The sequence below is a fragment of the Thermobia domestica genome, chromosome 4 (genome assembly GCF_964235325.1).
Source record: "Thermobia domestica chromosome 4, izTheDome1.hap1.1, whole genome shotgun sequence".
Taxonomy (NCBI): Eukaryota; Metazoa; Arthropoda; class Insecta; order Zygentoma; family Lepismatidae; genus Thermobia; species Thermobia domestica.
In genome coordinates this window covers 333,886,699-333,902,994 of record NC_137457.1, presented here as the reverse complement: position 1 = coordinate 333,902,994, position 16,296 = coordinate 333,886,699, and the positions used below count along the sequence as shown (strand labels likewise).

General features: G+C 38.3%; 1 protein-coding gene across 2 annotated transcripts in view; it reads left to right on the top strand.

Annotated features, from left to right (window-relative positions):
• Positions 1–3,214: 3,214 nt before the first annotated feature.
• LOC145684481 (guanine nucleotide exchange factor DBS) overlaps positions 3,215–16,296 on the top strand; it is a 295,537-nt gene continuing 282,455 nt past the window's right edge. Inside the window, exon 1 of one of the 2 annotated variants that reach the window (XM_081756923.1) lies at positions 3,215–3,823. In XM_081756923.1, coding sequence (XP_081613049.1) covers positions 3,253–3,823 — 571 coding nt within the window. In that variant the 5' untranslated portion in view covers positions 3,215–3,252. The remainder of the gene's footprint in view (positions 3,824–16,296) is intronic. The other variant, XM_081756924.1, reaches the window with a different exon arrangement.

The window sequence follows — 16,296 nt, the reverse complement described above, 5'->3', positions numbered from 1 at the left end:
CCGGACATTTGAGTGCTGTCCCTTGTGGGATGTGATTGAACGTGACGTCAGAGCACATCGCCCCCCTTCCCGGAATTTACGGGAATTAGGTGACCTAAGTGAGCACATGTGGTGCCAGCTCTCTCCAGCGACCTATCAAGGATCATTGCGTGTATGCCAAGACGTGTCGCCGTTTTTATCCATGCCAAAAGTCGACATACTGACAATTAGGTAGGTAGTCATGATGGTCTGGCTGATGTGTGCGTATATTTTAACTCGTACATTTTGTCTCGACTCGAATTTCGAGACGTCTCGACTCGAATTCGAGTCGAGTCGAGACAGAGACTGTCGAGTCGAGTCACGAGTCGAGACAGAAACATATTTTCGAGTCGAGACAACATTTTCTCGAGACGAGTCGAGACAGGCTTAAATCTCGACTCGACTCGACTCGAATGCATCCCTACAAATAAGTTACAATGCTTAAATCTACGTATGATTACAGCCTTGTTCTGTTTTGAAACAATTACATTGAACAATGCAGTTTTTAACTTGCAATCAAATAGCCACAATTCTTATTATAAAACGGAAATATCTCAGTCTGTAAGTTCCTAACCCTTTGGAGTTCTGGCATTTTGGGGGTAAATTACACAGTAAAAATGGTTGTGTTAATTCAACTCAAGTTTAACTCAGGGCAGTGGTTCCAGCGTGACTACCACTATCCGGTGTTAATTCAACACAGACCTCGCGGTGTTAACACAGACATAGCGCTTAACACACGCGGTGTGTTACGTTTTTAACACTAACTGGTGTTAAATCCGGATCTGTGTTAGTATTTTCGATGTTGATTCGACACCATGTCAGGGTCGATAGTGTGAAGAAAAGTGCTGAGTGTTACTTGTGGCGATGTTGCACTAACACGAAAAAAGTAACAAGAGTGTAGTGTGTTAATTATTTTGTGTTAATATTACATTATGTCAAGTATTAATATAACACAGTCCCTGTGTTATTTCAACATCATTTTCTTATTATTTCAACACGCAATCTGTGTCATAATTCAAGGTCAAAGCCGTATAAGTAACACCGTTTTGGTGTTAATTCAATACTCCCTGTGTTAAAATTAAACGTCATACCACAAGCTTAAGACTATTTTTGCTGTTAGTCCGACTCCAGTTCTGTGTTACTACGACACCTATTTCGGTGTTGAAATAACTCCGTGTGCGGTGTGATGGAACCATTTTTCTGTGTTCGAAAAGCTTGTGGTGTGCGTGCGTACGATTACCGAAGATTCTACTTTTAAAATAAGAATAGTAAACAACAGAGCACTTTATTTAGAAAATCTTTATAAACCTCTTTGTCGTCCTCCCCAACACTTATTGTGAAGTATTTCATGATGGTTCGAAACACAACCTTCACCAACTTGTTCAAGAATGATAGGAAACTCTTACCTATATCTTTATAATCCGATATGTTTTCTCTTAATCGTGTTTCTACTGGTTTTCCGCCATTTTTGAAACATGGTCCCCGGAGTTGACTGGTGAGCTCTACTGCAGTATAGAAGTGACACAGTAATACGGCGTTGTTTCTCGTTGTTGACATATTTCTTCAGAAACATTATGTAAAACAACTGGAAACACATCGCGCCGTTTGCATGTTGAAATTTTGCGAATACCTGGATTTGTTTAAGTATTTCTTTCTACTATGTTTGACTGTAGCTTCAGTAGTTCCGAAGCCTTTATAATTAGATAGATGGTCAGTATATTTGGCAATCACGCATAAAGCAACACCGAAGATTTTACACTTGTGTTAATTTAACAGACAGGCTGTGTGTCATTTCAACTACCGGCATTTGATACACAACTCCAAATGGAGAGTGAGTTGTTCTAACCTCCTGTTTGTGTTATATTTTAACACAATTGTGTTAACACATAGGCATGTTGTCGAAATAACACAACGATTTTTTACTATATAGACTTTCAGTCAAGCGGCTACAGCATCATTCCTATTTACCGTAGGATCATGGTTCATATCTCGGTTTTTTTTTCTTTTTTTTCTTTTTTTTTTTTTTTTTACAATAGAGCAACCTTTCAAGTGGTACCATTCACATTTCCTTATCATGTACCTGAGGCGGGAATATTTTAAAGAAATCGGAATTTTTCTCCGAAAATAATTCCTTTTAAAATTTTGAGCCCCTCACCTCCTTATGTTAACGCAGAGACCTGAAAAAAAATGATAGATAGGGCCTACTGCTTGGTGGACTGAATGTTTGTGCAATACTTCAATCTCCTAGGTGGAAAAGTAAGCCTGCCAAAACAATAATTAAAATAGGCCTAACAAAAAATATTTTTTAAAAGTTATGAGGTTATCACTTCCTATGTTACGACGAAGGAAGGCGTGAAACCATACGTAACGTGTTCTACAATGCCTCTAGACTTAAAAAAAAAAAAAAAAAAAAAAAAAAAACCTAAGTAGAAAGGTTTATTGGTTCCTTTTTAATCGAATAATGAAGACACTACTTTAAAAATAGGTAGGGCTACTAGAGCTTCAAAGGGCTAATAGTTAACAATCTGTTACATAGGCAGGCAGCGCACGTAATGAAGCAGTAATTTTTAACTATTAGAAATTAGCATTAGTCAGAAACTAAGACTTTTTCTTTTATAATAAGACTTATTCTTGTTTGAAGTCTGATGACGTTCTCTTGTGATAGTTCATGTTTTCTAGTGTAAAAGTAGAAAAATAGCATAGTCTTTATGTAAACTTGCATTTTATATTATTATCTATATATATTTCTCTCTTTTACGATTTCAGTCTTTGGAAAATGGATCGTCAAAGAAAGTGGTCGGTGTGAACAGCGTGGAAGATGCTACGTTCAGCACCACAACTCCTTTTACTCCATCAACTCCTTCTGAAAGAAAAAGTCAACCCATTCATTTCCTAGCTTTCTTTTCAGTAATATATCTGCCATTGTTTATTTTTATACTTCGGATTTTACCCTTCGTCTGATACGATAACATTTTCTATTTCAGACCAACAAATTTTTACCTTTTCCACATTCAAACCAATCTGTATCACGTGACGGTGCATGAACAAGCATGTGTTTCTCCAATCGACGTTCCTCTTCTCGTAGCAGTTCGAACGACTGCTAGGAGATGGCACCACTAGTCCAGACAAAGGGAATCAAACACCAATCGCGCCAGTGTTTTGGCGCAAATATTTTAAAATAAATCAAAGATAGGAAAAACATACGTAAATGTTATTTTGTATTTCCATTATGCCATGGTGAGTCTTCCATCTGACCTTCTTGCGACGTATATGAATCAGAATGTTTTTGATTTGGAAGAGTTTCTGCCCAACATAATGCGAAGTAGTAACTTCAATTCCCTGTGGAATCTGCACCAAAGCAGTTACGTCTTCGATGATGATATTAGCCGAAGTGATGCCAATGATAATGTGAAGTTTGAGGTTCCTGTGCTACACCACGAGTCTAAAGGAAAGAAGAATAACAACCGGGAGTCGATTTGCGGTACTTCCGGTGACAGTGATCGAATCAATGGTTTCGTTCATGGTTCAGCCATTTTCGTTTCGAGGCTGAAGAGTGGTGGTTCAGTGCCCAGAAGATTCAGTGTTGATTTGCATGGTTTGGAGGACAAATTGCGGACGTTTTCCGCTTTGAAGTGTCGAAGTGCTGTGCAGGAAACGTGGCAGAGGATTCGTGACCGGCAGTTCAAGAAAGAGCTGGAGCAACGGGTTCGGTCGTTCAGACTGAACAAAGGATTCAACTCGTTCGCGGATTCTACACAGCAGCAGATGAGCAGGTCTTGTAGTTGTAAATTGGAATACGCCAGAGGTAAGTCTCACTGTGTTGTAGTCATTTTTCATATGCAGGATGTGTCCATATGTAAATTTACGTATGTTATACAGTAGAGTACCGGTATCAATATTTTGCTTTAGGTAGGACCGAAGCTACCTCGGGTTATCGAAATTTCAGATTATACAGAAGTAGTAGCGTAATTTCAGATTTTGATTTCGGGGGGCGAGACCCTTTGATATATCTAAAATTTCGCATTTTTTACTGATTCACTACTATTCTATTGATAAAATCTATATACATCAAAAACTCAGGGAGGCAATGGCCCTTCCCTGTCCCCCTAAATGATGCCCCTGTGCAGAAGGGCAGAGATTCTTTTTAATTTGGAGCATCTTCATGGCTAAGCGGTTAGCGTACGCGCCTTTGGCGTGAGACCCGGGTTCGATTCCCGGCGGGAGCTCATGTTCGGATTCCGCGTTAATCAGTAGGTCCACGTCTCATATAGCCTCGTTGCTGAACGGAACGTTAAACTCCAAATCATCATCATCTTTTTAATTTGGCATATTTTCTGGAAGTCAGTGCGTGCACCAGATTTGGAGAGATTTCGGGGTTTAACCACCATCTTGAGGAAGATTCAGTATTATGGAAAAATAAACATTTACTCCTATTAAGGGGATCTTCTACCATCTCCGCTTAGGTTTCTAACTCTCCATTTGATAACATGTAAAATTTAATATGGTAATTTCTAACAAAGTATTGCAGGTAATAACTTGAAATTTTTAATACAAATACACAAGACCCATATAAATCCAACCACGGTCTCCAATTTACGTTACATGCGTTAGATTAATTGCAATATATTCTTCAGTAAGTTTGGCAACAGAGAATAAAAAAGTATGCTGCAGAGGGGAGAGGGCTGACCATCTGTTTGCTTGTTAGCTACTTTTAAAAGGACGCTCTTACCAGAAAAATCACGTTGTGATTCTCACTTCTCAGTGGTTAGAATGGTCTGGACTGGAAGAGCCCAAAACCTCTTCTTTCTTCCTTTCACGGTTTGTTTGTTTCTTCCACCCCCTGCTGTCACAAGAAGACAACTTGTTTCGGAAAGCACTTTGAATCAGTAGCGAAAAGCCAAACTGAATGACACCACGGACGGATTAAAGGGAGGGGCGGCCACTCCCTCCGAGAACATTTGAATACTTTGAATAATCGGAGCAAGAAACTAGAAATTGCGTAATCTAATAAGAAAAGTTTGTTGAAGTATACAAATCAAGACGCATTTTAAGTGTCACAGCATTGTACTCTCATCCCCTCCCCCCCAATTCCCTTCTGAAGAAGTTCTCTTTTGTTTCTCTGTTCCATATTAGCCTTTACACTTACACTTTCATTATCCAGTATTGATTTTTACCATACCATCTGCACAGAAGGCGAATAAGGTTTACAAGTCCTTCCTGCCTCCTTTTTTATAAACTGCTAATTATAATAAAATTTATCGAAAACAATTCATCTCAACGATAAAGACTTATACACATTCATTATTGCAATTTTACAATAAACTCGCCGCCTGTCGCGTATGCTAGCGATCTAATATATACGAATAGATGAAAAGTTAGTTTGAAGCGTATTGTTTTTCTGTAATTAAGTCCGAATTCATATTTGTTTCTATTGTTGCATCGACAAAAGTGAGTGCTAAATCGATTTAGGCTCGTTGGTTTTTGCGAGGTCCCTCAAGATGCAAGGCCGCAGTCGCCCACCACTTGAAACGCCTCTGCACTAGAGGTCTGCACGTGCTCGGGCCTACAAAGAATGTATCACTTCGGGCCCGGGAGGGGTTCGGGCAGTAGCGTCATTTCAGATTTGGCTTGGGGGGCCAAGACCCCTTGATATATGTAAAATTTCGCGTTTTTCACTGATTTACTACTATGCTATTGATAAAATTATATAAATCTCAAACTCGGGAGAGGGGCAAATGCCTCTCCCTGTCCTAAATGACGCCCCTGGGTTCGGGCTGTGAATTTTTAAATATACAACCATATTTCTCGGACTTTTTCGGGCCTAACTTTGTAAATATAGTGTAAAACGATACAAATTGCACCGTTCTTTCTGGAGGACTTTTAAAACACAACTGCAAAATCAAACCTCGAATTGCTGTAAATAAAAATACAATTTTGCATTAATAATTAAGTTTCTGCAATTCGGGCTTATTTCGGGCTCATTTGATTATCACAGAGCTCAGTCCGGGCTAGGGTCTAAATGCTAAGACATATTTTGGACTCGGGTCGGGCCTCACATTGTAAATTCACGGGCCGGGCCCGGGCTGAAAATTCCGGCCCGTGCAGACCTCTGCTCTGCACCCGCACACATTCCTTCCTAGTCCAGAAAATCTCCTCCCCTCCGCATCGTCAATAATGGTAAATTTGTTCCTCGTATATTTGCTTATTATTGTATTTGCTTGTATTGCATTTTCTCGAAAATATTCTCCCCCTAAGAGATGATCAACAATTCATTCCTGAATAGTACTCAGCTTCTTTTCCTACTAATGACTATTTAGGAGTTTTTCCTTAGCTGAATCTCGTTATATTGTGTCTCCATTGTATGTAGAATAGGATTCGATTGCCAGTGTAAGCTCACAACTTCCGAAGTTGAGTCAACATCGTGAAAGAAATGGAGAACTATCCGAATAAAGTGGTAGCGATCTCTGGCCAAGAAAGACGAAAGGATTGATGTCATTGCACTGATCACGATCTTCTAGGTTGTGAATGTTTACCAGCTGGCATGTCCAGGCCCCTATGGGCTGTATTGCTGAGTTTAGATTTTAGACTAATAAACAGCTGTCTTTAGAAAATAACCTTGTAACACAAATATGATAGTCATGAGTTCCGAACCATAGTGTCAAGTGGTATAAATCTCACTTGGGTGGTAAAATTTGTTATTAGACATTCGTGGAAATCAACTGCTCTGTTAAAATATTTCAGTTTTCTAACATTGTTATGCCTAATTATTATTAAGCATTAATAATTAATTATTATTAAGAAGAAGCTGAAAATCGAGAAACATGGAAGAAATATTTCAAGGTCCAAACTGAAAATTAAGAAGAAACGAAAAAAATCTCATCAGTCCCAGGACCGGCCAAAAGGCAGAATACTTAATAATAATAATAATAATAATAATAATAATAATAATAATAATAATAATAATAATAATAATAATAATAATAATAATAATAATAATAATAATAATTTTAAAATTTCGTTCTTGATTATAAGAATACATTATCTATATATATAAAAGAGAACGTACAAATCCTTTGTTAGCTCATCACGCTAATACGGCTGAACCAATTTCTTTCATTTTTGGGGGGTTATTAAGATTTGGACCCTAGATGGTTTTTATCATATCACTTTAATTTTCAATTACCAGTGTCTTGAGATAATTGACCATTCAAGTGTCCATAACGTAGAAATCCTTTGTTAGCTCATCATAGCTAAATCTAACCGTATTTATATGCAACCCACATGACCGTGTCACTCGGCGGGTTAACATAAATGACAGGCGATATAATGTTAACATTTACTGCAATCTTCTATGGTTTTTATCATATCACTTGAAAGCGAAAAAGTAAAAATTATCTAAGTAACAAAGTTTATTGCGTTCCGGGGTGACCCCAGCGAAGCGGGGTGAACGCTGCTAGTACATTATAAAAGTCGTATACAAAGAAATGTATACATCCTAGAAATAGTATATACATATCAACGAAATACCTTACTACTGTCAAACAACATTTGCACTGTGTATACATTTATATTAATTCTATAGACTGTCACGTCTTTTAATCACGTGGCTCCCCAGCTTGGCTCACAACGATGAGCAAACGCCAATGATTTGAGTATTCTAGTAGGGAATCGAACCTAGAATCACGCGAACAGGAGTCAAAAGTTCTAACCACAAGACTATGGAACCCCTTAGTATGACGTTATGCTTGAAATTCAAATGATTCTGCCAAAAACAATTATCAACGAAATAGTTTATTACATCTCTAACACATTACATTTATACTGTGCGTACATCTATATTAATTACATTATGAAAAGGAGTAGAATGACTATATGCCTGAAATTAAAATGATCCTACAAAAAGCATATTTTTCAACGAAATACCTTCCTATTGTCATGTATACGGGTAATTTTATTCGTGGGTGGAAGGAGGAGTCGCCCGAAGTAAGGAAGAAATACAATACTCTCCTATCTGATAATTGAAATCATGAATAAATTTTATTATTATTATTCTTTCTGTATATGTTCATTTTCGAGTTAATCATTCCATATCGGACTCCCGAAGGAAAAAAAAAAAAAACTATCGAAACAACTTATTGACCGTGCTGATAGCGACTACTCCCCGTCACGACACCGTTTTTCAGTTTTGTTAGTGTTAGGAAAAAGAAGAGTGAGAAAGAAGAGTAGGAGAGGGAGGTAGAGAAGAAAAGAAAAAGAGAAAGAATGAAGAAAGATAAAGGATTGGAGGAGAAAGGATTACTGGATAATTCAGGAAATATAGTAATGAACTTGAATGGTTATTAACGAAGGATCAATTCCGAAATGATCCGGAAATAGACACATGTCCATAAATACGAGCCTGATCTGGGTCCAGGCGACTGCACAAGAGGGAGTTGCCCAAACCCAGCCCAAGCTAGGTGAAAATGGAATTTAATTGGTTGTAAGGTAATCCTAAATGGTAAATATTAACTATCCAGTCTCTGAACTCCATACTCTGAGATCGACCACACATATGAATTAGCTTGGCGAGACTTCTTTTTTGGAAGGAGAGAGTACCAAATTCGTTTCCTCTTTGATTCCTTCATTTTGTCACACTTCTTGCAACACAGATATTATAGCACAACGACAGTAGAATTTCCAGTAAGTGCACTTTGCAGTTCGTTTCAAGAGTATTCTAAAACTCAAGGGTCACAAAATCACCCTCCCCTCTTTCCCTTTTCGAAGGGATCTTTCGGGGGGAAAGGTGAAAAATGTGGAAACAATTGGATACAATTACTAAGAACATTTTCCTTCTTCCTTCACAAGTCTCTTGTTTATGGTCATTTCGTCTTGTGTGATAAGGCGGACTTCAGAACACAAAATTGCAACGCTCCAGATTCCCTACCCAAATTGTCACGCGGTTCGTATGTCAGTCTTCGAGTTTCTTCAAAGAATGTTACATTATCTGCTATGAGATCTGCAAACGATCTCCATTGTATAACTGCTATCTCGATAGAGGCAGTGGACAAAACTGAGGACAAAGCTGCCCAAAACAAGTTTTTGAAAAAAAAAAGAAGAAGAAGAAGAAACAGAGACAACATTTGTTTTTAGCCAGAAGCGCTCATAAATCACTACCACGTGACGCGAAGACTATTAGGGCTAGAGGTTCAGCAGAGAGCTCTCAATTCCTGGAGAAATTCTATCCTCTACGTTGCCAAGTGTAAACGGAAGTATACATTATAATTAATCTAAATTGATCTGGGGCATTAAATCAAAAACAGAAACCATGAACATATAGGTATTGCTGTTGGAAAATATCATGGAAAATTTTGAGACGGTAAGTGCAATATCTTGTTAAATATTCACATAGAAATATCTACGTGTTATCTTATAGGGATCCTGAAACACTTGCAAGTGGGTAGATACATATACACAAATCACCTTTTTCTAAAAGGGAATGGAATTAGATAATTAAATTCCCCGTTGACGAAAGTTTGCGTACACCACCACGGGCGTGTCTGGCGGGGTACATAGCAGGCATATGCCTATCATATTCCCTCAGGTACATGGGAATGTATCCAATATGTGCCTTATGTACCTCTGAGAGTGAAATCACATGGATGCCAAGTGACAGTCACAGTCTATGTCCGCCCCTAGGCACATGCTTGACATGTACCTGGGGAACGTGCCTAGTATGTTCTAGGTATGTTCCCCATGCCGTAAGTGTCAATGAACCACAAAATTACTCCCCTAAAATATGTTAAGTCGCCTTATATGCGTAATGTGTTTAAGTTAAGGTGAGTCTAAAAACACTTTAACCCAGAAGTACTACGCGGAGTCTGTCAGACTCCGCGTTCGCCATAACTTCCCGTTCTACCGCCTCTCCAAATTGTCGCTTCCTCTACCTTCTTGGTTATATTGAGCGTATATGCGAAAATTATCAACGTGTTGGTAGTTTTTCCGCAATATATTTCGAAGTCTGACAGACTCCGCGTAGTAGTAATGTGACAAAAAAACATGCATAGTACTTAAGGGTTAAACAAGTAAAAAAATGTAGCTACTCAGGGGGCACGCGAACCAGTAACCTTTGGAGTTCTATCTGCGTGCTCTTCCGACTTGGCCACAGAGGCGATGATGAGAACGTCGCTGTAGAGGGATAAATTGTTGAGGTCTTTTGAATTTGGCTAATCAGAATACTCCTTTAACCGCGTATATTCGACGATAACCGTTTGGGATCTGATAAAATCTGCTCCTCATGTAATTTTATAACAAAATGATGAGTGTCTATTTACTTTCTTGCATATTTCAAATGATCGGCGACAGTTGTCATCCAATAAAGTTGATGCGTTTGTTGCTTCTAGTACACAATCGCTTAGAAAAGGAAGCAACAAATGTATCAAATGTGGGAGTTGAATTTAGAACCGAAATAGCGAATGCCTAGCACATCTTGTGCTGTTAGGGTATCTGAAACACTATGTACTCTCATGTTTAAAATAATTGTCGCATATCTATAACTGTCATCTTGTAACAATATAATATGTTACTGATTTTGCAAAATAATTTAATACTGATACTATGTGTATAATCGGGAAATGTATACTTGTGGAAAATTTCATAGGAAAAGAATTATAAATACGAAAATTAGAATGAGTAAAACAAAATGTTTATAATTGGACAAGAAAGTTTTATTTTCGTTTTATTGTTCTTATTTACTGCTTGTTTGACATGAAATTTGCCACGCACATGTCTTTGGCAATTATACACATACTAACATTATAAGAAATACCGAGCGAATTCGTTAGCAAATTATATTCCTAGAAAAACATATTTATAGACATGCGACAATAATTTTGGACATAAATGTACCTAAAGGACGTACCTAGAACATGACAGATATATGTCCCAAGTGACGAAATAAAAACAAATGACTGTTAGAGTGCGAAACTGAGCCAGGTATATAAATGCTATATTTGTGGTACATAGTTGCAAATATAAATTAGGTGTAACAAGTACCTAAAACTGTAGGTAGCTGAAGTACATACTTAGCACATGAATATCATATGTGCCAAGTGTCGGGTACCTGAAAAGTAGCTGAGACATCTAAATGGTACGTGTCTAGCACATCTTGTGCTGTTAGGGACTTCCCCCAATATTTTGAAGTACAAAATATTCAATATTTTACTCTAATTTAATTTATTTACTAACGACAGAATATCATATAAACAATAATAATTGTATTTATTTGGAACAGGTTGGGCTAAGTAGTACCATTTAAATCACATTCTTTGATGTCCCCCTCAAATTTTACATGCCAGAGACGCCAGTGTACACCACTGCTACAAATACAGCAGTAACAATTTGGGGGGGGTCAAGTGTAGGGGCAAAGACTTATTTTTGTGAACCGAAAAAGATATTTATATGTTACTTGATTTAAATTAAAATACATTGGGCAAGGCAGGGTTAGCCTCAGAGAGGCACCTGTTCCCTTTGTTCCTCTCTCTTGTCATCAGTGAAGTATGGCCTGGTATAAATGATTTACAATACGTCTATACAGAGTGTATCAAAAAGGTGGATTAATTTTAAAACACTATATCATAAAAATGAAATAAGTTATAATTACACTACAAATTGCAAATAGTTCAGTGAATAATCAAGTTGTACTGATTATGTTATTAGTTCTCTATATTCCCTCCACCTGCCCACAAACAGCATCCAGGCGATAGCTCTATTCTTGCCCAACTCTCTGCATCATACCTTCTTGCACTGAATGCAGTGTCACTATGATCCTGTTTCTTAGGTCACGGATAAGTTGCTTATGGAAGGACAAAAACATAGTCTTCCATGTAACTCGACAAGAAGAAATCACAATGTATGATATCTAGGGGCCAAGAGTGTAATGCCAAGTCTTCAGGCCTTGTAACCAATGTTGAGGCAGTGTGTTATTTAAAAATTGTCGGATCTGCTAGTGCCAATATGGTGGTGCTCTGTCTTGCTGAAAACTAAAGTTACTGAGTCTTCATTAACTTGTGGATTTTAGTTTTCCAGTATTTTAGATGCGTATGCCCATTACCTGTGTTTATCTTTTATAAGAGAAGCCTTAAACCTTAGATCTTAACAATGGATGGATTAATTCCCAATCGCTGTCTGAATGCACGTTGCATCGCAATTACAGAGTCAGTCGTGTGCAATTCCAGAGCAGAGAATGGTTTGTGTTGAAGGTTTACCATTTTACACACACATACATAAAAGAAAACTCTTTTCTACTTAATAAAACCTTTTAGATTTAAATTCAATGAAGACTTAAGGACAATTGTTGGTTTTGTTCGGATATTCAGAGAGACATCCAATACAAAGCTTTGAAATTGGGTGCATCTTTTCGATACACGATGCATTTAAAGCAACTTGTTGCCTAGCAGCGTACTTGGCAGACTCTACGTAAACTAATGGTCGGCGTTGTTGAGAAATGAAGTTAAAAATTTCGTTGACCCAACATTGTTTGAAGTGAATGTTGGCCAAGCAACAATCAGCCGTCATTTCTCCAACAGTTCCCACTTTGCACTCCCATTTAGAATTTTACTTCTTTCATAGAGGCTACGTTGTCAATTGAGTTGGCAAATACTCGGCAATGCGACCGATGCAACGTAAGGCCAACGTTTTAAGTTGGTCCACCGTTTTCCTCTTCAGCTTACTGGGTGTGCTGTTAGAATATGTAAGAGGAAGCTCAAGCAGATGGTGTGAAGAAAGCGTATAACTATTATATAGGGTTAACATTGGCAATTGAATAGCTAACCGTTTCTGAATGTTGAACATATTGTCTGTGCTGCTATAGACCTATAATCTGCAATGTACTTCTATCCAAATATCCAAGTTTCTCAATCCTGCGGTACTTCTGCAACAATTTTTATAGAGGTAGTAGGCGAGTACTTCGAATTATATAGAGGTCTACCCGTAGGCAAACTCACTCTATAAAAATTGTAGCGTGAGTACCTTAGGATTTTGAAACATGTATTTTTGGATAGCGCACATATTAGTTTCTAAGTGAAGTGTTGACCCGACTACGGTAGGTTCCATAATTTTGTAACTGTGGACCTTTAAACTTCATTTTTTCATGTTTTCGGCAGCCTATAACTCCGACAGGAAGCATTTGTGTAACCAAATTGGTCTATATTTTTTGTCTTATTTTGGTGTCAGGAACCACCTCCCAAACATTGTCGTGTTGTTTTGAAACAGCTTGTATATGCACTATATGCTGTATGTGTGTAATATTTGCATTAATATGGCGCATAATGACACGTGGGAACAAGGAAAATGTAGAGGGCCAGGCCCCGCTTGGCTGCAGAGCTGCATGTTTCTATGAATTTTATAATTAGTTGAATTAGACTATTTTATTATAATTGAATTAAACAGTAATATATCGTCTGTTGTCAGCACCGAGGAGTCACAACATAGGGTCCAAACCAGATGAGCTTCGACCAGGAATTGAACCGTGGTCTACTGCATCGATGACCGGAAAACTACCAACTTAGCTGGAAGGGAGTCCTGTGAACTTTTAAATGAGAATAACCGATGTTATCAGCTACTAAATATTGTCTTTAATTCTTGAGTGAATCACTCCACATAATGCTGATAGGATGTCATTTAAAATTACAAAACAAGTCTTTTGCCCTTTGCATCTCATTTGAATAAAATACTTTCCACATAAGTTCTTCCATTAATTTCCATTTATTTCCTTCTCACGCATTCACATCAACCTTTCATTTCTCGTCGGAAATTTCACACTATTACCTTCAGAAGGCAATGGCGTACATAAGGGAGGAGACTTTTAAAGTTCAAAAAAAAAATATATATATAAATCAAAATAAAACAGAAGTAAGCTCTCCTCGTTGGTCTAATGGCTAACGTGCCGTAGATGAGGTCTCGAGTTCGGTTTCTGGGAAGGGGAGGTGGCATCGAACGCAGCACAGTGATTGAGCTTCAGATCCCACTTTAAAGTGTAGGTGGCGTCCTATCTATATAGCTTCCCTACTGCCAAATCAATCAGTGACTGAACTAAATTCCTCCCTGTCACGAAGCTCAGAAGAGCCTGTCATTTGAAATAAGGGTATCAGGAGGCGAGGGGGAAAGATTGGTTGGCTGAAATAAAGGTAGTATCCCTTTCAGCACCGAGGCTATATGAGACGTGGACCTACACGTGAAATCCGAACGACATGAGCTCCCAGCAGGAATCGAACGGGGCCTCCCACCAGAGTCGTTTTGACCCGGTAATGAAAGTCGTTATTCACAAGGCAATATGTGTGAGGCTACAAATGCAGTTTTAACAAACATGTTTCGCTCCTCTGTCATTGCCTTTCCAGTAGATAGGCCCATAATATTCTTTCTCAGTTGTTTGCGTCTCTGTGTGTCAGACATTGCTCTGAAAGATAACTACAAGGTTTATCAGAGAAGAAATGCGTCAGAATCACAGAAAAGATGAGCTACATATTTCTTTTATGAAGGATCGTCAAAGTTTAATCGACTTTAAAACTTGTCGTTTAGAATATAAGAATTACTGCTGAATTCAGTGTTTTGTTAATTATTTTTGTATAGGCTACCGGAAAACGAATAAACATAACATTATATTTGTGGAAACATGGAACATTCGAAACATGATATCTTGATTAAGAAATGTCACGCCGAGAACAAAACGTCATTAACCAACTATAAAATTCTGTAATAACGTAGCAGAGATGATATTCCGGGTGCTTCTGGGTCGCGGGTCTTTTGGAGTCACCGGGTCTGAGACGGATGACCAAGGACAAAACTCTTGAACCAAGCCCGTCATTACAGGAGCGTCATTTCAGATTTTGCTTTGGGGGGGTCAAGACCCCTTGATATAAGTAAAATTTCGCGTTTTTTACTGATTTTTTACTACTATTCTATTGATAAAATCTATATACATCTCAAACTCAGGAGGGCAAATGCCCCTCCCTGCTCCCCTTAAATGACGCCCCTGCGCAGGGCCGGATTTAGCATTTTGGCGCCCCTAGGCCCAATAATTTTTTTCGCCACCTAGTCTGGTTCAAGTTACTTTCCTAAAAACCTTTATTAAAAAATTATATCCTATAGGCCTATATGTTAATTGCTTAAACACCACTCCACGATGCAATTTTATCATTGCAAATTTTTGAGGAATTTACTTGGTTCTGGGCTTAACAAAATACCGTTAATGTATTAACAAAAGATTGGTGAACTTTACCAACAATTATTTTTTCCAATGAACTTCAAAATCAGAATGCTTAATTAGCCTGATTTTTAAAAATCAATTCAAAAAATGTTATGGCTATTTATTTTTATTTCTAAATATTTTTATTTTTTTCTCTGGACGTGCGCCCCCTGGAAGCTTGCGCCCATAGGCCCGGGCCTACTGGGCCTATTGGGAAATCCGGCCCTGCCCCTGCGTCATTATGTTGAATAAACGCCGCACTGCCAATGCCATCTGATTTTTGCTAGTATGCTTCCATCTAAGCCTGGCGAAATCTGCCGATCTTTAACTCTTTGATCTCACGTAAAGCGATAAGAGGAATGCGGCTGGGCTGTTCGCTTTTCTTTAAAACACTGCTTTTCAACATTTATTATTTTTAATTTCAATTTATTTATTGCCGGACGACACTTTATTCAACCCCATGACCTTGCGACACACTTGTTTCATTTTATTAATAATAATCAGGGGTGCCCAGAAAGGGGGGCTATGACGCAAACTGCGTCATTGAAATATTTGGGGGGGGTTAAAATCTATATAAATATGTTTGAGGGTGTATAAAAATTAATCGAAAAGTTTTTTTTTTCATGGAAGAACACCTACGGATAGACAATTGAGGGGGGTACGCATGGAAATGAGGGGGTGGGCACCACTGTAATAATAATAATCTAAAGTATACTAGTGGAAGCCTATTAGCGTCTATAGCTATAGTTACCCTATACAGGGACGTACGCAGGAATTTATTTCGGAGGGGTCTAAAGCATTTCGGGGGGTCCAAATACAATTTGAGGCTAAATTATATGAAAATTTCTAAAATTCCCCCTAAAAGTAGACTACATTTACAAAAAGGTCGGGATTTCGTGGGGTCCGGACCCCCAGGACCCACCCCCTGCGTACGCCCCTGACCCTATATCATACTGAGGATTCTTGCTGCCGCTGGAGACGTTGACGGGTCTAATCTGTCTTAAAACTGGCTTCATGATTTTAAAATCGTAAAGTTTCCCGACAAAGACTATGGGGCC